The sequence below is a fragment of the Carassius auratus genome, chromosome 19 (assembly GCF_003368295.1).
Source record: "Carassius auratus strain Wakin chromosome 19, ASM336829v1, whole genome shotgun sequence".
In the NCBI taxonomy this organism is placed as follows: Eukaryota; Metazoa; Chordata; class Actinopteri; order Cypriniformes; family Cyprinidae; genus Carassius; species Carassius auratus.
The window spans coordinates 21,204,650-21,228,701 of record NC_039261.1 but is presented as its reverse complement, the minus strand read 5'-3'; the positions used below and the strand labels follow the sequence as shown (position 1 = coordinate 21,228,701).

At 37.6% G+C, this 24,052-nt stretch overlaps 2 protein-coding genes and 1 long non-coding RNA gene across 4 annotated transcripts; 2 read left to right on the top strand and 1 right to left on the bottom strand.

The window, feature by feature from the left end:
- Positions 1 to 8,358: 8,358 nt before the first annotated feature.
- Positions 8,359 to 14,185, top strand: LOC113119801 (flotillin-1-like). Of its 2 annotated transcripts, XM_026289466.1 has the most exons (13): positions 8,359 to 8,515; positions 9,725 to 9,772; positions 9,870 to 9,945; positions 10,033 to 10,123; positions 10,300 to 10,443; positions 10,612 to 10,731; positions 11,224 to 11,319; positions 11,406 to 11,558; positions 12,015 to 12,196; positions 12,444 to 12,489; positions 12,565 to 12,702; positions 12,871 to 13,035; positions 13,183 to 13,200. In XM_026289466.1, the coding sequence occupies exons 2-13, from the start codon at positions 9,730 to 9,732 to the stop codon at positions 13,198 to 13,200; spliced, it is 1,272 nt and encodes a 423-aa protein (XP_026145251.1). In that variant the 5' UTR covers positions 8,359 to 8,515; positions 9,725 to 9,729. The 2 variants fall into 2 exon arrangements, with proteins under 2 accessions (XP_026145251.1, XP_026145250.1); XM_026289465.1 differs by lacking the exon at positions 8,359 to 8,515 and having other exon boundaries at positions 9,730 to 9,772; positions 13,183 to 14,185.
- Positions 14,186 to 15,958: 1,773 nt separating this feature from the next.
- On the top strand, positions 15,959 to 17,969 carry LOC113119800 (uncharacterized). Its single transcript, XR_003294519.1, has 4 exons — positions 15,959 to 16,355; positions 16,558 to 16,690; positions 16,813 to 17,522; positions 17,955 to 17,969. It is a non-coding gene; the product is annotated as an uncharacterized LOC113119800 (long non-coding RNA).
- A 725-nt stretch (positions 17,970 to 18,694) lies between these two features.
- On the bottom strand, positions 18,695 to 23,658 carry LOC113119798 (G2/M phase-specific E3 ubiquitin-protein ligase). Its single transcript, XM_026289464.1, has 13 exons — positions 23,256 to 23,658; positions 22,921 to 23,053; positions 22,672 to 22,787; positions 22,275 to 22,578; positions 22,055 to 22,118; positions 21,819 to 21,867; positions 21,669 to 21,721; positions 21,422 to 21,508; positions 20,765 to 21,081; positions 20,506 to 20,687; positions 20,063 to 20,235; positions 19,717 to 19,931; positions 18,695 to 19,633 (listed from the first exon to the last, which is right to left on the bottom strand). Exons 2-13 carry the CDS (start codon positions 23,045 to 23,047, stop codon positions 19,398 to 19,400), a joined length of 1,923 nt encoding a protein of 640 aa, XP_026145249.1. The 5' UTR covers positions 23,048 to 23,053; positions 23,256 to 23,658; the 3' UTR covers positions 18,695 to 19,397.
- Positions 23,659 to 24,052: the final 394 nt, after the last annotated feature.

Below are 24,052 nucleotides of genomic sequence, written 5' to 3'. Positions count from 1 at the left end.
TGAACGGCTCATAAACATGAACGATGGGAGCCGAGTCGCGACTGGAGAGGAGCCGTTCTTTCTATCGTTCTTTTTTCCTATGCGTGTTCATACAAATGAGCTCCGCCAGGAGACAGAACAGTTACGGGGGAGGGGCGCACCCAGCGCAGGCCAACCCTTTATAGCGTGATGATATTAGTTATTAGTTGTGCATGCATTTACATTGCATTTTGTGTTCATTTAAAACTTATTTTAAAATCATTAAAAATGTTCTTTTGTGATACTGTACTTGTATAGAAATGTTTCACTAAAAGCTGTTTTCCACAGACATTCATTGCAGCCCACTTTGTTATTGTTCATTGACTTGAAGGGGCTGATGTCCTATTTGCAAAGTTTACAGTAGTAATAGTATGTAGTATGTAGACATTTCCATTTTATTTATTCTAATTTTATCTACTTAAAAAAAAAATTAGTTTTCTATCAAAATGTTCTTGTGTGATAACAATGTTCTTGTGTGGAAGTGTTTGTAGTAAAAGCTGTTTTGCACAGAAATTCATTGCAGCCGGCTTTGTTTTTTATGTTTATTTGTGAGTAGGTATTGTATGAATAACATAAGTCAACGTAGTTTTACACACACACACACACACACTTTGTACTAAAGGTAAATCAAAATAATGATGTCACTGTCTAAGCAGAGGGATTTGTGCAACCCTATGGAATATAGTCGACACATGAGAAATGAGGTAATAATCAATATTTCAGAATAATTCAAACTCAGATATTGGTGTGTGATATCTGAGCTTTAATTATTTGACTACAAATCTCACCTCATAATACCTCCCAGTGATTATTTCCAGGATAAACTGAGATGCTCCCAAGCTGGCTTCTTAAAACTGACTAAATATTTAAAAAGAGCCAAAAGAGCCATTCTTTTGAACGGCTCTTTGAAAGGAACGGATCGCGAAGATCCGGATCCCCTCAAAGAGCCATAAATCCCATCACTACCTTAATAGAGTCAACAAACAACAAATGAGTTAATTGTACCTGAAAATGTTAAATAATGATGACATAAAATTTGAATAATGCCACAATAGGAATGCCACCCCCTTGCATTAGGATCATGAGCAGCTCATTAATATGCAACTCCATTCAGACCTTTCTATAATTACAGCTTATCAATTATGTCATATATACACTAGAAACACAAAGCAACATTTCAAACCTTTGTTTCTTTGTTTGTTTTGTTCTAAAACATATTAGAACAGCTTAATTACTATACCTTGTATTACTCATCTACCTATCTAATGGTGCTACACTTTTCCAAGAGGGTGACAGAATAACAATTACCCACAATACACTGCAGAAATCCTCAGCCAATAAGATGCAAGTCTGTGTTGGTTTCATTAATCTGGTTACTTTTACGCAACAATGTTATGTTGGCTGAACAAATAATTGTTAAGTTAAACTGACAATACACACTTTTTTGTTGAATGAACTGGATTAAATCAAGTTCACATTGTTAAATAATTTTTTTTTAGTAATCATTACATGAACGGATTAAGTAAAATTGGCAAAGGTGAAAGTAAATTTTTTTGAGTGATGGTGCGCAACTTTTACCCACCCAACACAGAATTTATTTGTTTACACATTCATTTGTCCGGACACAAATACATCCACACAACAAAACACAGCTCACCTAGAGCTCCTTAAGGGCCCACCTATTTCTGTCCTTCGAGAATTTCACTTATACATTCTCAAAGCGGTATCCGTGGGACTTTTCCTCGCGATTCCTTAATCTGCTTATCCGTTTATCACTGTCCTACCTAGGCCCAGCTATCCGATAAACACAGACACACAGCATGCCATGTCTTTCTGCCTACACCATATTTGTCTTAAATCGAGGTTGCCTTCCAAGGCCTTCCTATTAATAACCCAAATATGTGCATGCAGTTATTTCTTCTGGAGTAAAACCCCTTTTTCAATTTAGATATCATTTTATTTTTCTAAATTTGGAAGAGCAGATTTTAAGTGTCCTTACCACTCAGAACTGACCAGTCAACAACACACACTTATTATATAAGCAAAAAATGCTTACCTTATTCTATGGTGGCCACCACTGTGTGTGTGTTGCTCATCAGTCAGCTCAAAAGCAGTCGTCCACTCTGCTCCTTTCCAGTCCCATCTGGGTCGCCAAATCTGTGGTGTATTTTGCCGGTTCTCCCAAGGATCAAACTCAGTCAGGGATTTTTCTCTCAGAAGAAAAGACTTTATTTTAAGCAAAACAAAGTCGAGAACTCCTTGCAACGAGCTCTCGACTTTGTTTTGCTTAAAATAAAGTCTTTTCTTCTGAGAGAAAAATCCCTGACTGAGTTTGATCCTTGGGAGAACCGGCAAAATACAACACATTATCAAATTTAATGCATGAGTAGTATCATTTTCCAATGACAAGACTTGCCAAGCTAAACCATTAATTTTGTTTGACACTTTTTTTCTCTCGTTTCTCAGCAGTCAAAGCTGAGCTGGTAGACTAAACGGAGAGACCCAATAACATGCCAGACAGACATATGTTTGTGTTTTGAGGCTGATCATGCTGTGAGTGACATTACAGTCACTGCACTTTGAGTTCATTTGAGGACTTTTATATCATTTTGTCAAATAAAGAACAGAGGAAGCTTTATCCTTCAGCTCTCCATTCATCCATCCACCCACACATGCCTCTTTATCTCTCCCACACTCCTCCATTTTATACTGCAACTACAACCAATCTCATCTCGACAGAACTGACCAAGCAGGAGTGTTGTTTTGGAGCCTTGTGTAAATGCAGTTCTCGAGTCCTGAGCTGAAGGGATAAACACATAATGTGCCACTTCGTGCATGTGACATTCTGACAACTTTTAAATTCAAATGATAATTTATTATTTTAAAGCCTAGTGAATTTTTGGAGAAATTTGGGTTTCCAGACACCAACAATTAGCCACATTTTGTAAGAGCTTGTGGAAGTGATTCTTCTGAGGCAAAATACTGCAAGTTAAAGGTGCACTGTGTAATTTTAAGCGGCATCTAGCAGTGAGGTTAAGATGTTGTTGGTGAAGACAGCAGAAAGCAGAGCAGCATATCAGATCTATTCTGACAGGTAAGTTTTATAGTTTTAGAAAGTTGAAGTTGTGCCCTAATGGTTAGAGATTTGAACTTGTGATCCAAAAGGTTGCGAGTTTGAGTCTCGGGCCAGCAGAATTTGTAGGTGGGGGAAGTGAATGTACAGCGCTTTCTCCATCCTCAATACCACGAATGAGATGCCCTTGAGCTCTTGAGCTTCCCCCTGGATGCCGCAGCATAAATGGTGTGTGTGTGTACACTTTGGATGGGTTACAGGCAGAGCACAAATTCTGAGTATGGGTCACCAAACTTAGTTGCTGGGGCGCTGTAAAGGGGGGGTAAACGATGACGATTCTCAGGGCCCATGACTAAGAGGGGGCCCAGAGAAGCCCCCAATAAAATTGTGGTGCTAAAAAAAAATTTGATAGTAAAAATTATTAACTTTAAATTATTCTATTTGCTGTTTCCTGGTGTCAAAAATTGTATTTGTTTAGGAAACACAAACGTCCGTGGGCCCCTCTCCCCCTCTCGATCATAAAATGGTTTAGTCCGCCCAAATTGTATCCAGTAACCAAGGCAACACAATAGCGCCGGCAGATTCAACTTGACAGAGGATGTGAAAATGCCTCAAAAATCTGAAAATCAAAAACGGAAAGAGAAAAAAATAAGAGAAGTGAAAGAGGCAAAGGGTCGACAGTATGTTACCCAACATTTCACAAGAAAAAGTGGGTTTGTAAGTAGGCCTAAATTGTTAGTGGACCGCCCGTGAAAATTATCGTAACCTACGGCACTTTTCTGTGCGTACGCACGCTTTGTACATGAGGCCCTAGGTCTCTACGGTAGCATTTTTCGATAAGTTGGCACGTTTCGATAGAGCAGGGTGCAGAGGGTGCACAGCTTTGCCTCACATGCAGCCGGTGTCGGCATCTTTGTACGAGGCGGCGCCCACTTTCAGCACCCTGCTGCGGTCCACGCTGTTGCACCTGTCTTGCAAGCAATAACTTCATGAACTCGAACTATCAGCTGTTTGTGAGGTTTCAGTGCATCTCTTGAAGATGATGTGGAGTTGTATTACTACACTGTCCCCTATATTGTCAAATACAGCATGATTCATCTCTGCCAACCATCTTCACATAATACTTTCACACATTATCTGATCCAGACCGTCGGCAAAACTCAATTTAAACAGCGCAAAATGACTGCCCGTGGACGTTATAGATAGAAATTATTATATTTCTGTTTTTATTCACACAATAAATATTTAAACTAGTTTTAATGAAAATTCGTGTAGTTTTAGGAAAAGTCAGGGAGCAGCAAGGCTTTGTGATTTATTTAGACAAAGTTACTGACTATGCAAATTTCAAAACGGTCAAAATGATGCCGTGTTCATTCTAGTGTTAAAGATAATTACCATAAGTTTAAATGTTGCGGTTAAAATGAATGCTGGTGGCTGTTGGAATGTTAAAAGTGCATGATAAGGGAACTCAATTTTCTCAAACGCACTTCAGTGTTCCGTTACATTTCAACTGTCATGTTAAAAATATCAGGTTAGATTAGATTAACTTTATTGTCATTGCCAGTGTACAGTACAAATATTCATACAAATATAAATATATGTGAATACCACTGATCTATATATATAGATCAGTGGTGAATACACTATATGACACATGTACAGCTATGCACAGTATATACATTATACAGTACTGAAGTAGTGCAGTATTACAGAGGACAAATTACAGGTGTGAATGGACATGGGATAGAGTTCAATTGTCTGATTGACTTAAATATATGAGAATGATAGTCAAAATACCATAAAAGAGCATGATTTTATGTAAATTAATATGAAAAAACTCTCAGCTGTGTTGGGGGCCCTGTCAAGATTCTTTTCATGGGGCCCAAAATCCTCAGCAGCGCCCCTGCTTAGTTGTATGTCACATCACTTTCGAATATTTGAAATTCTAATGTTAACATTTCCTCTGTCACAACTATACGTCAACACTATCTTCCAATTTCTGAGGGAAATATTTAGATATTTTTATTCCCTTGAAGCAAATTCTATTAGTATCTAGAATCAGCTGAAAAAAATGGCTACTACATGACCTCCATTAGTTTTGTGAAAGAAATACTATGCTATTTGTCTGTCTGAAGGTACAGTAGTAACAAGCCAATGATTCTGCCAACATTCAATGTGAAGTCATCATATTTTTGTGGTTTCAAGTCATTTTTATAATTATATTAAATATAAAATAGTGTTTAATTTTTCTAATAATGTATACGTACTTAAATATATGACCTGACAGCTTTTGTGGATTGATGGTCATCTCTTCTAGCAGGGTTAGGGCTGAGGAAATATAGGATTTAGGGACCATAAGGATGAGGGAAAACGTAACACTATATTAAACATATCTACTACAGTCTGTTTGTGTTTGATAATTTCTTATGATGTTTAAATGTGAATATTAAGATCCTGGTGAATGTAAATACTAACATCTAATTGTTTTATTTGTTCATACAACTGTTTTTAAATGTTACCGTGTTAGCAGATGCACAGCAGACTGTTCTGAGATGAGAAAACAGATCAATTGAGCTCCAAAGATATGTAAAAAAAAAAAAAAAAAACTAAAAACTAAATGTGAATCTTTTATAAACAATAACATACTCACTGTATGTTGTTTTTGTTTTAATACAGTAACAGATTGATTCAATATATTAAATAGTTAAAATGACAACTAATTTTCATTTTCATCAACTCCGTCAGTTGAATATTTTGATAATATTTCATTATAATATTTTATATTTGTTGAGTAATTGTTGGTCCCATGTTAAAGTGTAATGTGTCTGCTAACATTAGAATGTGTTTTGAAATGTTGAACACATCTTGATTGCTGTTAATGATAAAGCTGAAATTATATTACAGTCCAAGATAAAAAGCACATTTTGATGAAAAAGAGAACAGTTGGGAGGTTGCATCAAAGCATTGCTCAGTAGCTTAGTAGGTTTAAAAGATACATAAATGTAGTTTGATTTGTCTGAGTAAAAGGGTTTATTTTTTCAACTTTGCACTCTGTTTTGTCCCATTTCTCAAGAGTGATTTGAAGTATAATTTGATTTTGTAGTTTGGCTCACGTCCCATTCGTTTACCTGGAGCTGGCCACCACATGGGGATCGAAATGTTTTGGCTTCCCTTTTCAAGGCGTAACCATACAGTCTATGGTCATAACTCGCACTCTGTCCTCTAGTGGACACTATGAGGAATGCTTTGAGAATTACTGACGGCTGAAGAACGTGTGAAGTACACTGGCCAGCGACGGTACTGACGTCACTAGTACACGTCACAAACTCATTCTCTTTCTGATTCTCTAAATATTTTTTTTTTCAGCAAAATTCTTTAGTGTGTCAAAGCTCCATTTGTGTTGTTCCTATTCACACAAACACTTATTTCTTATCTAGGCTGGTTATCTCCTGCTGGTTGATGTCATAACTACAACATTCTTTACAACATTTCTACAACATCCAAAAGTAACCTTGTATTCTAACTAAACAAAAATGTTTGGCAAATGTTGAACAATTGCATCTAACATGTCATAGCAAAATGCATCTAAACTCCTACCACATTTAATGGCATTGTGACAGATACATATTAATTAATAATGTTTAAGATTTAATAATCATCATTAATAATCAATAATCATGAAAGATTTAAACTTATTATATCAAAGATAAAAAAAGACACATGTCCAATTAAATTGTGGTGCAAATCTATTACTTTGACTATCTTATCTTTATTGTCCTTGTAGAGATTTATTTATATTGATCTTTTAATTTTGATATTAGAAATTAAAAGGACCTGGAAGATGATTGCCCTCAGTGTGGGATATATCTCATTCAACAACCATCCTTCAGAGTCACAAGAAAAATGAGAATTCACACTGGAGAGAAGCCTGTCCTCAGTGTGGAATGAATTTTTCATAGTCACTCTGTTTAAAAAGGCATCAGAAAACAAGACAGAATCATTATAATAGTACGCTAAAATTCGTCAAATGAAAATAAAAAATGAAGACTTAATCTTCTTCAGTCACCTGTATGTAGCATCCAAAAAGTGTCCCAAATCACAGTGATATACAGTAGTCAACCTGTTCACATGATTAGGAAGCCATTACTGATAGGAGGCCAATAGCAAAATTTGATCAGGTTACACCACTACTGTTAACAATTAATGGTTCATGAATGTGCTTCCTCACAAACATTTAAACAACTGTGATAAATCATTTCCCCCTCATTTGATTCATGTTCACTGTCGTGTTTTTCTAATGTTGTATAACCTGTATAACCTTGATATTTAAGCTCAATTGATCTATGAACTGATGAAACAATAACTGTATTACCTCTACAAGCTTCAAGGTGTTCAGTGCCTTATATATTGTAAAGAAGCAGAATGTTCCCATTGCTTCTGTCTTGTTATAAAAACAAGTATGTTTCCATTTACACAAATAAGATTATGAAATAAACTGTTCCGTTCTTAATATTCTCTAATCTTTTCTCTAATACTCTAAGCTTTTTCTTACCATCTGTCTCTTGGCTACAAAAATGTTAACTTAATAATAAGTTGGATAAAAATCTGATTTTTACTGCATGAAGCTGGCAGGAGGCAATGGTAACATCAATATCCAGACTGTGGCACCAAACATGAGGAGGAGGAGGAGAATAACCTGCATGTCTTCTCACCGAGAAGCTGCAAAACAGAAAGGCTGTGTCAATTGTTTATAAGTTTCATTCAACCAATAAAATAAGTTAAACTGTACATTGCCGTTTGGACAGTATTTTCAGAATCGCCAAGAGACAGGTGATCCTAGCTTCCATAATCCCAGATCAATTGCATAGCAACCAGCAAATGCTCTGCAAATCATCCCCGTCAAGGTAAAACATTAGCTGGATTATTTTTTATATATAGGCTACATAAATGCATTTAAATCCAGTGCATACTATTTACAATTATATGACATTAAAAAAATTAACAAATGCCACACAGATATACAATTCACGAAGGTATTCAAATCCAAGTATGTATTAAGCAATGTTTAAATGTCATTATGACAGCTGCATTTAATGAGTCAAGTTTTTTTTATAGTTAATCTTAATGCATGGGATTCATCAAATAACTCGTTCCTGTACATCCAGTACCGCAAACGGCATCTGAAACTGATTTCAATTTGTTTATCCTAGGCCACGGAGCTCTTGCGAAAGCTCTTAACTGCTCCTCGTGATGGCGCCAGTCGGGCTGTGTGATGTGACGTCATCCGGGCGGGGCGCCATCACTAACACACGCTGCTTCTTACAGCCGAGCCTGCTGCTTCTGTATCTTACACCGTTTTCAAAAGAGCACAGATATCGTGCTATTATCAAGTCGATTCATATTTTCTGGCGATTCACCTAAATGGTAAGAGTTTTTCTGACAATATTTTTCCCGTTTTCTTTGCAGTCTGTTCTGATGGCTTTGACGTTGTCATGACGTGCTGGATGTAAACACTGGATTAATCTATTTTACTGGTCGATACAATATTGCGAATTCGTAGACGCCGTTATTGTGTTTACCTGTTATTTCGCAAGTTTTGACTTTAAGTATACCTAGAAAATACAGTCTGAATGTTTTCCATCTGTAGGCTGAGATAACAGACAAAATGTGCTCGATTTAATATTGTTATGGGCTGCTAATGTCATTATCGGGCACCTCCTAGTGCGCGCTGCCCACCATTTTCATATCCACCGTGCAAAAAAAAAACAAAAAAACAATATTATTCAATATTAATAATAATAAAAAAAAAATAATAATATTAAATCTAAGAGATATGCTCGTGTTTTACCGTGTGCCACGCTTGGGACTCTTTAATAAGTAAAACGGACTTGAATCAGTGGCTTTTTCAAGGGGATTCTTATAGACCTTTATTTAATGATTCAATGAGCAACCACAAGCCCACCATTTCAGAGAAAAGTGGAAAATACATCAGTCAATCGATACTACTACTTAAAGGCATTAGTGGGTTTATAATGCTGATTGTAAAATACTGCGCATTATTTAATATAAATATAAATACATATTTTATGTAGAATATAGAATTCGATTTCAACAGAGTTAAATTATATATATATATATATATATATATATATATATATATATATATATATATATATATATATATATATATATATATATAAGGTATATATATATATAAGGTATATTTTATTTTTAATAGATTTAATTTGACTTTATATTTGAGTATTTTTGACCCATATGTGAATATATTTACACCTTTGACGTTTTGGCATGTTGTGTACTTACATATACGTGTATATGTTCTTGCATAAACCTATTTATATAGAAGTATATAACATAGATATATTATATATGTCTTTATGGCCTACAGCCTCTTGGGATTAATTGGTAGTTATGAAAAGTGTGCCATACTGAATGTTGCAATGAGAATGGAGATTTATTTTTAAAATGATTAAGAACAGAATAAAATAGTTGTTATGTGAGATATAAAAAAATAATACACCGTGATTGCTTTTTCCCATGCACATCATTCTAAAAAAAACCATTTTAACTGTGTTCCACTCCACTACTTTCATTTCTCTGGTTTCTCCGTAGTGAAAATGTTTTACACTTGCGGTCCAAATGAAGCAATGGTGGTGTCAGGTAAGACTAAACATTACAGAAATATGTTTATAGAGAGAGACTTTCAGTATAAATCATGAAAACCCATTCAGATATGTTGATCTGACCCCTCCCTCAGGTTTCTGTCGCTCACCTCCAGTCATGATCTCTGGTGGTAGAGTGTTTGTTTTCCCATGCATTCAGCAGATACAAAGGTATTATCTGCTCTGTGTGTTTCTGTATATGTGTATGCATAGTTTACATAAACAAATCTCAGCTTTTTCCCTTTTTTCCCATGTCAGGATCTCTTTGAACACTCTTACGCTGAATGTTAAGAGTGATAAAGTCTACACACGTCATGGAGTGCCCATCTCTGTCACTGGAATCGCGCAGGTTAACAATCTCGCTAATATGCCGTAAACATTTTTCATAGGGTTTAAGAATTTTTTTTTTTTATCTAATAAAAAATGATTACTGTGCTATTCTTTCTTTTCTGAAATTATCCAATTTTCTGTTAAAACAAATCATCAATTGTTATGTGGTTAAACTCAACCTTCTCTCTCTGACAGATGAAGATTCAAGGGCAAAATAAACAGATGTTGGCTGCAGCATGTCAGATGTTTCTGGGAAAGTCAGAGGGTGAGATTGCCCACATTGCCTTGGAAACACTGGAGGGTCACCAGAGAGCCATCATTGCTCACCTGACCGTGGAGGTAAACAGACATGTGCACAGAGAAAATGCCCACCTTGCAAACGTACTGCACTCTGCAACATCACAAATAGCAGTCAAAATAGATATAGTGTTCAAAATCTGCACTTCCAGTCCTTGGCATAGTATATTGACTTCACTGGGCATGGTGTGTTTTGTGTTTGTTCTTAAGGAGATCTACAAAGACAGAAAGAAGTTTTCCGAGCAGGTGTTCAAGGTGGCTTCGTCTGACCTTGTCAACATGGGCATCAGTGTGGTCAGCTACACACTCAAAGACGTTCATGATGACCAGGTCTGTTAGCCCCATTTGTATAGTTGTGTTTATCGAACCTAGGGCCAAACTGACTAAACAAGGCAAATTAGCATAAGAGTGCAATCCCATAAAAAGTGTTGATGGGAAAGGAAAGTTCTGCAGATGATTTACTGACAACGCATGTAGTCAGCGTGTTTTCATAATGACCACTGCAGTCTGCCAACAGCTGTGCAAATTAGCATATAGTTCGCAAACAAGCAGATCATATTCAGGGATTAAGACATGGTTTTTTTCTGGGCGTTAAATTAAATAACAAATTCCAGTAAAATTACTACCGCAAACCTAACTAAGACAAATTGCATGATTCATTACATTCTGAAAAGGAAAATCCTTTTTTTTTTTTTTTTTTTTTTTCAAGCAATGTAAGCTGCAAAAATAAAGTGTCTTTTTTTTATCACTAATATTTCAAATGCTTTAAATGTCTACAGAGATGAATCTGTGTGAGTGGTGAATCAAGGTTTTTCCTTTCAGGATTACCTGCACTCTCTGGGGAAGGCCCGTACAGCACAAGTGCAGAAGGATGCTCGTATTGGGGAAGCCATGAACAAAAGAGACGCAGTGATCAGGGTGAGCCATTGCAAATACACTGTTACAAACACAGCCTTTTTTTTCAGTGTTTTTGTTAATGCGTCTCTCATTTCTTCTCTCTGTAGGAGGCCAATGCCATACAGGAGAAGGTATCTGCTCAGTACATGAATGAGATCGAGATGGCTAAGGCTCAGAGAGACTACGAGCTGAAGAAGGCTGTCTATGACATTGAGGTCTTCACCAAAAAAGCTGAGTCTGAAATGGCCTATCAGCTCCAGGTAAAACCACAACCAAACCTATAGGCGATCCACAACATTGTGAAAAAAGTTCTTGACTTTCCATAATGAATCCTTGGGGTTCTCGTATAATTCTGTCTTAATTTACTCCCCTCCTATGTCATTTCAGACTGGTGTGACTTTCTTTATTCTATGGCAAAGAAAAAGTCATTTTGAATAATATTTGTAACCAACATTTTTGGTTCCCATTGACCACCATCGTCTGAAAAAAAAAATACAATGGAAGTCAACGGAAACCAAAACTGGTCATCAACAAAGTAAAATACCTTTATTGTGTTCAACAAAAGAAAGAAATGCATACTTAGATGAACTGTTCCTTTAATAGTTATACCGATTTAATAATCATAACTGTGTGACATGATTTTGTGGGTCTCTTTTTTTTTTCATTTACTTACATTTATTCCATAAATCTTCATCCTCCTGTGACGGTTGCATTAGGTGGCAAAGACCAAGCAGCGGATCGAGGAGGAGAAGATGCAGGTGTTGGTGGTGGAGCGCTCACAGCAAATCACGCTTCAGCAACAGGAGATCACACGCAAGGAGAAAGAGCTGGAGGCCAAAGTCAAGAAACCAGCCGATGCCGAACGATACCGGCTGGAGAAACTGGCCGAAGCAGAACGGTGAGATGGATGCTTCTTCAGTGCTCTTAGCTTCCTGATTGTTTTAAAATGCCACATAACATGGAGGTTGTTTTCCCACAAACATTCACCAATTGTTTTTGCCTCGTGTTTTTATTTCCACATTAATGAAATTATATAGAATTGCAAACAATGTCTCAGATTGGATTATGTTTGGATAGGATAAAGTATTTTAAAATCACTCACCTTTAAAAACATCTGCATCTGGCCATTTTGTGCTCTGCAACAGTCTTCAGCTAATCATGGAGGCAGAAGCGGAGGCCGAATCTATCAAAGTAAGTGATTAGCCATCATCTTGGCTATATTCAAAACAAAACCGTTTGTGTTACACTAGAACTGTGTCTCTGCAGATGAGAGGAGAGGCTGAAGCATACGCTGTGGAGGCTAAAGGTCGTGCCGAGGCTGAGCAGATGGCCAAGAAGGCTGAGGCCTTCCAGCACTACAAGGAAGGAGCAATGGTGGACATGTTGCTGGAGAAACTGCCGCTGGTGAGATGTATTTGTAATGTTTTTTTTTTCTTGGCTGTTGGCAATTCAGAAAAATATTGCATTGCACTGCAAAAATAAGAATCTTGCAAGAGATGATCCTGCTTATAACAAAAAGCAGTTTGTTGATGTCTTCCATTGTTTGTAAATGGTGTTCTTTCTGTCCGTTAGATGGCAGAGGAGATCAGCAAGCCCCTGTCAGCTGCCAATAAGGTCACCATGGTTTCCAGTGGAGGTTCAGAGATCGGTGCAGCCAAGCTGACCGGTGAAGTGCTTGACATCATGACCAGACTGCCTGAAACCATTGAGAAACTAACTGGGGTCACCATTTCCCAGGTAAAAACAGCATTTCAAACAGTATTATTTTTAGTAAATACAGAAAATGTTTTTATTCTCATCATCGTGAATTTATTTTGTTCTTCATCTAATGTGCGCATATTCGCACATGTACAATTAACATAGAATTTCTCTTTTTTTCTTTAGGTGGCCCAGACTGGTTGAAGAAATTCTCCAACATGACATTTCTGTATGCATGCATCATTAATCTTCCCTAGTATATTTTTCTCTCACTCTCACATTTTCCTCGCGTTCTTTATCTTACAAATGACTATCTTTTCTGTCTTTGACAATTTATTTCTTCTACTTTTATCTGTCTTTTCCTCCACACTGCATCTCTTTGGTTTTCCCTTTCCCATGTTTCTCTCTCGACTTACACTTCCTGTCTGTCTTGCCATGCTGCCAAAACACAAAGTGCATTTTAATCTAAACTCCAGGGAAGAATGCTGTTCTTTATATTTTTAATGCAATCATAAGAAGACAGTGAAGTAACGGATCTGTTGAATGCCATTAGACACTGCAAATTCTGACTTTTTGAAATGTTATTTCACCTGTAGTTTTTCTTATAGAACATTTTTAATCCTGGTAGTGCAGTAAGAGCATTTCATTATATTTGAGCTTTCCATTAGGTAAGCTTTTGGAAGCCAAAGTAACATGAAGGGAAAGACATTAACAAGGAACTGATGCTGTTGTATCATTTGTTTCTGTTGGTTGAATAGAATATACTTTCACTTTACCTCAGCAGTACATTATAGCTATATTATTTAGACATAATCATGTAGAAGTTATAGCAGTTATCTGCTTCAAATGGTACTGCACTCTGAAATCTGAAGGTACTGCCAATAATGTCAGATCTTCATATGTGTGCGTTTAAATGTTTATTCAAATGAACAGTCAAGTTGACTTTATGTGTTATGCAGAATTACAGGTTAGTAAGTATTTAAAAAAATAACGGATTTATTTCACAATTATTGTTTGAAGGGTTTTTGGTATAAAGTGTTTTCATGCATGATTGAAGGGTGCGATTTTATACATACATGCACACATTTATATATCCTTAAAGGGTTAGTTCACCCAAAAATTAAAATGATGTCATTAATGACTCACCCTCATGTCGTTCCAAACCCATAAGACCTCCGTTTATCTTCGGAACACAGTTTAAGATATTTTAGATTTAGTCCGAGAGCTCTCAGTCCCTCCATTGAAACTGTGTGTATGGTATACTGTCCATGTCCAGAAAGGTAAGAAAAACATCATCAAAGTAGTCCATGTGACATCAGAGGGTCCATTAGAATTGGTTAAAGCATCGAAAATACATTTGGGTCCAAAAGTAACTAAAATTATGACTCTATTAAGCATTGTCTTCTCTTCTGGGTCTGTTGTGAGCGTGTTCACAAAAGTATTTTCGATGCTTCAACAAATTCTAACTGACCCTCTGATGTCACATGGACTACTTTGATGAGGTTTTTATTACCGTATTTTCTGGAATATAAGTCACATTTTTTCATAGTTTGACTGGTCCTGCAACTCAAAATAAATCTAAAATATCTTAAACTGTGTTTCGAAGATGAACGGAGGTCTTATGGGTTTGGAACGACATGAAGGTGAGTCATTAATGACATTTTAATTTTTGGGTGAACTAACCCTATAACCATGTTGATCATGATCGTAACCATGTAGTGTACTCTAGGAATAGACAAACTGGGAACCTTGATACATTTTTAGACAGTTCTTTTCATTAAATATGCCTAAAGGAGTTGTGTTTCATAAAAAAGTGGGATTTTAGGGAGTTCTGATATATGTTTTGTTTATAATCATATAGTATTTAATTCTGGTTACACTACATCATAAAAAATTGTGATGAATGTTCTGTTTTCAAGTATTTAATTATCAGTACAATATGTTGACTTCATTAGATATATGGGCATGTAGAATTAATAAGCACTTATGACATAATTTAGATTTAATTGTCATTAACATGATATTAATGATGTATAAACACTGTTATGGTACTTTATAGATGTTGTGCATAACTCAAACTGTACTACCACACATTTGTCACTTTTGTATTTGGTTTTTACAATCTTCATGTTTAATGGTTTATGACTTTTGAAGTTGGATGCATCGCTTGAAGGCTAATATGAAGGCTTGTTCGTTTATTACAGGTGGACAGGTATTAGTTAAGCCTAAACAGTGATATTTGGATAGATTTAGTATGTCAGGGCATTAGGTAGACCTGCTGTTATGCCGTGTAGGCCATGGCTGCTGTGTTCGTGTAATGAAAGAAAAACTGTATTTGTCAATAGATCTTTTTCTACTCTTTACAAAGTATATATATATTATGTAAACAAATCACCCAATTTAACGGTTTCAACAATTTCATCTGTTTCATGCATGCAAAGACTAACAAACCAAACCACTCTATTGTCTATCTGTGCTTATGATGCCTTAAAGTAACCTCCCTACTAAAATAAACATTTAACTAAACTGCTATTTGTTCAGTCTAAATTAATTCATATAATTTCAACACGTTCCCTGCAGGAGAATGCCAACCCCAAGGAAAAGTGAACATGGTAAAGTGCTTTGATAGCCTCAGCTTGGGGCTTTTAATTTACTGAAATTTATGCAGCCACACTTGATTTGGTTAATTGACCCCCTCACTTACCTATTTTGAGGTGTCATTCATCATGACTCTTCTCAAGTCCTCTTTGCTTGACAAACTTGAACTCCACGAATGCATACGATCCACCTGACACTAACGTTAACCTTACATAGACAGAAACACCAAATTTACAGACTCATATTGTCCTTTTTGGAGGGTGTGGTGAGGGTGAGTACATTATATTTTACTCTAACTTCCTACAAATAAAAATATTATGGGTAAAGGGGGTACTTAATATTTGTTTCCAAGACCATACTACGGTGGCCGAGAAGGGTCACAACATGTACAAACGCCACAACAACTACATTTTCAGAAAACACCTCCAAATTCAGAAAACACATGCAAACGCCGCCACAACAACTAAATATTCAGAAAACACCTCCAAATTCAGAAAACACATACAAATGCCACAACAACTACATATTCAGAAAACACATACAAACGCCACAACAACTACATATTCAGAAAACAACTTCGTCGATTTCACATCACGTACGCTGCAAATATTCACAGCACGAGCAAATAGGGAAACGAACTGCAAACTGCGAAAACACAACGGAAATGTTTCCAGGGGGGCCATAATCAGTGACGGACCCGCATCCATCCGGTTGTCTTCGCGCTTCTGAATGTGCGCTTTTGTTGCTTATGGCTACAAGACGTAAGTGTTTCTCTTTTATTATGACAGACTTGTCGATGTGATCTGATACCGTGTTTTCAACATATTATCCCCATAACGTATTAGTCCACTGCCAACGCTGTTAGCTGGAAACTAGCTCGCTAGCTCGCTTCTGGTCACTAAATAGATGCATTACTGGCGTTTGTACATTGTTGTCCTGATATCTGAATTATTTATTTTTCAGATTGAAATGTTCTGTCCGTTTTGTGCTGTGCAACTGGGGGACGCTCCCAAGTTTTGCCCGTCGTGTGGTATGAACGTGGGGTTCCTTACGGAGCGTCCATCCACGTCATCAAGCGTAGGCCATGGGCCTACAGGTAACATCCCCTTGTTGTGCTCCTATTATCAACCCCCATCAGAGCATATTAGTTATTATAATGAATCTATCTCTCTCTCTATGTGTGTGTGTGTGTGTGTGTCCATAACCATGAACCCTCAGAGGATGACCTAATACATGCCTACTTCAGAAAGGACCACTCCAACGAGATTATTAGAGATTTTTTGGAGTCAAAGCATGGGATTGTTATGAGCCTGAAAACTCTAAAAAGAAGGCTGAAACGGTTAAACCTAAGTCGGAGAGCAAGTTACACTCCACTGGAGACTGTGAATGCTGCCATCACTACTGAATTGAATGGCTCAGGACAGCTGTTGGGCTACAGGGCTATGTGGCAGACCCTGCGACAGAAGCATTCACTGACAGTAAAACGAGACAATGTCATGCAAGCCCTCAGATTATTAAATCCAACAGGAGTATCTCTCCGTCATAGGCGCAGATTTGTTAGGCGATCCTATTGCGCCGCAGGACCCAATCAGGTGTGGCACGTGGATGGCTGACAAGCTCAAGCCCTTTGGGATTGCCATCAGTGGCTGCATCGATGGGTATTCAAGGCGGGTTATGTGGCTAAGTAGTGGTAGCACCAACAACGACCCTGCAGTAATCGCTCAACATTACCTGCAGTGTGTTTCGAGCTATGGCCTTCCGGCTCGTCTTCGGACAGACTGTGGGACAGAAAATGGAGACATGGCTGCCATCCACTGTTCTTTAAGAGAGGACCACACCGATGAATTTGCAGGTTCTGTCAGCCACATGTATGGCACTTCAACTGCCAATCAAAGGATTGAAAGCTGGTGGTTTTTCAGGAAACAGAGGTATGTTTTTAGATGTTATAGAGCATGTGAAATAGAAGACTTACACACATATACACACACATACATATTTTTCAATACTGTTTGATATTTCTGTAATATTTTCATAATGTTAGAATTTCATAATTCTATTATGCTGGGTTGGCACCATACAATGATGACTTTGAAAATGTAGGTTTATTTTTATGAGCGTCATTCATGGATTAGGCTGTGTACTGTTGATTTTGCAATAGTTATAACAAGTAAAAGGATTAGTGTGCGTGGTTGTTTCAAATTTGTTATAACGAGAAACAAGTGTTGCTAGTCCAACATTCTGCTGGTGAATGCAGTGCAGAATGTTGTTTTCCAAGACGGTCACATAATTTTTAAAGTATTTGTGTTAGAAACATTTATACAAAACTGAAATCACTGTGTATACTTTAACTCCATTATTAGGACACAGTTCTGGATGGATTTATTCAGTGACCTGAGAGACCTACTTCAACGGCACCCATGAACACAAGTGCCTTGTACGGTATGTGTTCCTGGGCATCTTTCAGAAAGAGCTTGATGAGCACCGAGAGCTTTGGAATAATAATTTGGGGAAGTCGTGGCCTAATGGTTAGAGGGTTGGACTCCCAATCGAAGGGTTGTGGGTTCTAGTCTCGGGCCGGACGGAATTGTGGGTGGGGGGAGTGCATGAACAGTTCTCTCTCCACCTTCAATACCACGACTTAGGTGCCCTTGAGCAAGGCATCGAACCCCTAACTGCTCCCCGGGCGCCGCAGCATAAATGGCTGCCCACTGCTCCGGGTGTGTGCTCACAGTGTGTGTGTGTTCACTGCTCTGTGTGTGTGCATTTCGGATGGGTTAAATGCAGAGCACAAATTCTGAGTATGGGTCACCATACTTGGCTGAATGTCACTTCACAAATCATACAATCAGGCCTGTCCGTCAGTCTCTCTGTCCATCTGGGAAACCGGAGACCATGTACCACCTGCCTCACAGGTTTGTTTGTAGCACCTGTATTGTCATTCAATAAATGTTTGGTTGTTTTCAATTTGAGATTTAAATATTATTCATAATGAGTTCACTGTTGTGTTTTTTGTGCGGCCTTAGGTTTGGTGGAAGGGATTGTGGATTCCCAGTGGATCCCCAAGTGTTACAGGAGTTCAAAGACCTTCTGCCACCCCACAAACAGTTTGTGTGGAGATGCTAATCTCCAAGCATATTTTGCCAACTTGGAGAGACAGAGCCAGCTCGCTCCACCCATCAACTGGCCAGCTGCTGTTGACAACTACATTAGACTAAAGGAAATGGCTGGTCTTTGAGAGTGAGAGAGACAGACGTATAGCCAGTTTATTTTCTTTCAGACAGCATTGCCTCCAGTGTGGTATACTGATATGGACACCTTTAATGTTTGACACATGGTTAAATTAAAAGCAAAGATATTAATCGATTGCAATGACTTTCCCTTACTTTTTAAACCATCACAATGTATGTTTTTGGGGTTAACCCAGTGTTGATTAATACGGTATGCTGAAGCTAAAGGTGACCTTCATGTTAGATCAGTAACATTTCATGACCAATTTATGCAACAACAAATAAACTTCATTCTGACGGCCCTTGCAAAATGTTTCAGAATAGACAAACTTACATTTTCTTATATAAATGATTTTATTTCTTTAAACTGTGACAGTACTGACAAACAGTAAAGTGCGAACAGTAAGAGCAATGCAAATCTCCCACAAAAAGTTTCCAAATAGAGAAACGTGCAACTTTTCTTATAAAAAAATTGGATTTCTGTAAACAATGTAAAAGTGCAAACAGTAAAGTGCAATGCAAACAGTAACAACAGTAATGCAAATTTGCCACGAATATTAATTTCTGATTGACACCTCAATGAAGCCCAAATCCAGGCGCGTTATTGATCCCATAATTCATGGCTTCCTCAAAGATTTCATATGAGGGTAAGATTGGGAGTTTTATTGTGTTAGCGCAGACATTAGCCTCAGGAAACCTTGCGTGTTTCTGGAATGTGAGTTGAGGCTGTGGTATTAATTTTGCTGCTGGGATTTCTTTCAGGCCTGTTGCAAACATTAGAATGTCCTGCAGAGACATCCCTGACCCGTCCTCTGTGGGGGTTGGGAGTAATGAAACATTAAGATTTATCATCCATTTGAGGACATCACTTTAAACAACGTAAAGAAAATTATACCTTTTACAGCGATTAAGTAGTCCAGCCAGTAGCCAAGCACTCTCTCCTCCTCATGCCGATTTGAGCTACCAGTTGGGCTCAATTGTGGACGGAACAGTGACTCTACAATCTCGGCTGTCAGGTCTTCCGCTCTGTAACACATGTAGGGCAGGAAAATGGAGGGATGCTGTTCCAGAGCGTTGAAAAAGTTGAGGGTAGCCAGGCCATCCTTGAACCTATAACCGGGTTGGGTTATTAGTGCTATTGCCAGTAGGACTCACTTTTGACTTAACTATTTGATAGACACTCATTTAAGTTTCATTCAAATTCTCGTTTGAATACTTACAAAGTAGTCAATGTGACCTACCTCTGGAAGGAAACATGGTTGCGGTAGGTGAAGTACCACTGGATGTAACCATCCACAACTTTTTCCTTATCCCCCAGTGTCCTCAGGCATCGATAGCATCCTGCTGTCTGAAGCATGCTGGAGTGCTTATCTGCGAGTTCTACAAGTTGCTCCAATGTTCTAGCATTCTTAATCTAGAGTAAAATAAAAACATTGAATAGACAAAATTACATTATACATGTCACAAAGGATGAGACTATAGAATATTTTAAATTTCTCTTTGACAGGAGTCTGTATTGTTTGGAATTTAAACTGTACATATTAGTGACAAAGCATGGAAGTCACTGGCTTTATTCCAGTATCACACTGGCTTTTCAAGCTACTGGGGTGTCCATATTGTTGATTGTTCATCAAAATAAAATAAAAAAAAATTTTCTTGAATATGCTTAGAAACACATAATTACCTCAAGGAGAACATTCCTGACTTCAGTATCAGGTATATCCTCAATTGGGGCCTCAATGGTCTTCACTTTACCAACCAGGTACTGGTAGAAGCTTGGGGAAAAGCATCGAGGCCCTGGACCACCATGTACAATAGAGACCGCAACCATTCTTCCAACCTGGAAATACTCATCACCTTCTGCAGCTAACAATGGCAATGTTCCACGGTTAGTTCAAATTGATTTATAATACTGTCAAAAAAAGTGACAAAAAGCAAATTACCTTTGCTATCAAATGACAGGTATTTGCCATCATCTTTGCCTTCAAAAAATCTACTGGTTTTAATGGCGTCCATCAAGAGTGTAAGAAATTCCCGCGTAGGCCCTCCTGTGTCCACAGCCTCCTCTGTTTGCCCGATGTCATCTGTGAATTTGACCAAAAGGCTACAGGTGGGATCAAATGAGGAACGTTTGAATCCCCTCAGAGCACCATCCCAGACATTAGCACGGTTTATATTAAACCTGCTACAGCTCATTGTGTTAATGTTGAATGACAGATTTGACAGAATGTCTGCAGCCGTCAGTCCAATATCGGTGTCTCTGCAACACAAGAAAGAAAAACATTAACACTGCCTTTTATGCGGATAATTAAAATATAAATCTTTTATTGACCCATTACAGTGAGAACACCATGAGAGTGTGATTAAATGTGATGGGCATAAGCATGAAGCACACATTGCAAGCTTTCTATAATTTCTGCCAGATTTTTTTTTTCTGTTAAGGGGTAAGTAAAAAAATAAATACAATGTAAATATTTACTTTAATAATTGTATGACAACAGAAACAAGGTAAATAAATGCCCAATGTAGCTTGAACTATTTAATATGTCATTAGAGAGAAAGAAGAAAAAAGGTTGACAGCATTATTTCTATCAAAGTACCTGTCTTCCTCCTGAAAGTTCTCTACGTCCTCAACATCAGAGCAACTGCTGTCAATGACAACTGGGGCATAGATCTTGGTATATGTGCTGTGGATTAAAGGAACAATGAAATACTAAAACAAGACGGTTGTGAAATTACAGTAAAAAAGGTGTTTTACTTGGTACTGTAATCCATTACATTCAGCAGTCGATAGAGCCAAAAGTATTACTGCAATGAAGAGAACAATTTTAATCCATTGTGACTTACTTGTAGGAGTCACATGATGTGTTGTTTTTTGGTTCTGCTCCTGCTCCATTGGCCTGTTGATGAAAGTAGAGATAACACCAAACAAATGAACAATAATTACATCACCACATCATTAACATAAACTTAATAACATTACAGAATAATACATACTTGCCCATCAGATGGCCTGGACATTGTTGGTGGACATTGTTTTGGTAAACTAAAAAAAACAAATAATTTGAATAATTTTATTTAAATCATAACATAAGTAATTGTTAATATGATTTAAAGAGCACAACATGCTCGATCTATTCCTTTTAGCAATAATAATAAAAAAAGAATGCTGTGAAATATCTGGATATTCAAAAATCGCTAGCACAGGTCTCAAAATGGCGCGAGAAACTTACATTTTCAGTGGAAGCCTAGCAAATGCTTCATCATCAGATTCTGAAGATGAGTCATCTCCATGACCTTGGAAAAGAGAAAATGATGCATCGTTATCAGGCTAGGTATACGCAAAATATATAGCAATTTTTCAACCAGCTCAAATTAAATTAAGAACTCACTCAATAACCAACCATTAGCAATTATTATTATTATTTTACATACATGTACTTCGATACTTACTCAAATCCTGAAGGGGGCAGATGTACAGTACGATCCTCTGGTAAGCCTTTCCAATGGCCTCTTTATAATGTTCAAGGACAAAGGGTCTGTCTGTGCCTGGTATATTTTGTACCTGAGAGCCATCAGGATAGACCAGGACATATTCTCCATCGTACATTGTGTCTTGATTAAAATCTTGCTGTTTTTTTATAGCAGCTGGCAAAATTTGTTTTGATGACCACAGGGGTTCAACATTTAATGGCAAGGTTTTCCCCCTTATAGGTTTTAACCCATATTTTGTTCTGGTCATTATGCCAATCGATATCTACATAAATAAGAAAAAAGAAGGAGGAAAAAAACATGTTTAAGACTGTGTGTAATAGTCACATTGTGACCTTAAACCTCCATATTTGCTTACCTTGACCGTAATGTTTGGTTTCTTTTTAGCCTTTGAAAAGGTCCTCCTCTCAGCCTCTTTAACTTCCCTGAACCTCATGAATTGAGCTGCTCTTCCTTGGATACTTGTCTCATTCACTAACACACACAGATTCATTATAGGTATGATTTGAGATTGGTTGATAAATTGTCGCCTTTCTGACAGCTAAAACCACGGGACGACAATTCAGTGCAGCACCAGTGGAATAGGAGCACAACAAGGGGATGTTACCTGTAGGCCCATGGCCTACGCTTGATGACGTGGATGGACGCTCCGTAAGGAACCCCACGTTCATACCACACGACGGGCAAAACTTGGGAGCGTCCCCCAGTTGCACAGCACAAAACGGACAGAACATTTCAATCTGAAAAATAAATAATTCAGATATCAGGACAACAATGTACAAACGCCAGTAATGCATCTATTTAGTGACCAGAAGCGAGCTAGCGAGCTAGTTTCCAGCTAACAGCGTTGGCAGTGGACTAATACGTTATGGGGATAATATGTTGAAAACACGGTATCAGATCACATCGACAAGTCTGTCATAATAAAAGAGAAACACTTACGTCTTGTAGCCATAAGCAACAAAAGCGCACATTCAGAAGCGCGAAGACAACCGGATGGATGCGGGTCCGTCACTGATTATGGCCCCCCCTGGAAACATTTCCGTTGTGTTTTCGCAGTTTGCAGTTCGTTTCCCTATTTGCTCGTGCTGTGAATATTTGCAGCGTACGTGATGTGAAATCGACGAAGTTGTTTTCTGAATATGTAGTTGTTGTGGCGTTTGTATGTGTTTTCTGAATATGTAGTTGTTGTGGCATTTGTATGTGTTTTCTGAATTTGGAGGTGTTTTCTGAATATGTAGTTGTTGTGGCGGCGTTTGCATGTGTTTTCTGAATTTGGAGGTGTTTTCTGAAAATGTAGTTGTTGTGGCGTTTGTACATGTTGTGACCCTTCTCGGCCACCGTACCATACTGGATTATTTACGCAATATGAGCTGACATTCAGTTGAACAGATTAAGATATCTATAATTTAGATGAATCCGAGATTAGATATATTCCTAAAATTCATACTATTCAATATCTACTTTATCCGATTATGTATGATAATTTCCATGTTAGTGGTTTGTTTCTATCACACCTGGTTTGTTCAGTTTTTGTCGCTCTCTCACGATGGTCGTCGAAAAAACCGTTAGTTAGAAATTCATGTTCAAATTCGATTCATGTGTAATCTGCCAGGCAACGAGCTTCTGATTGGCTGAATATTGTGACCCAAGCTTATTTTAATTGGCCACGTTAATTTTAAAATAAAAGTCAAAAATACTATTTCACTTTTTTTTTCTTGGTCTAAAATAAATCCTTG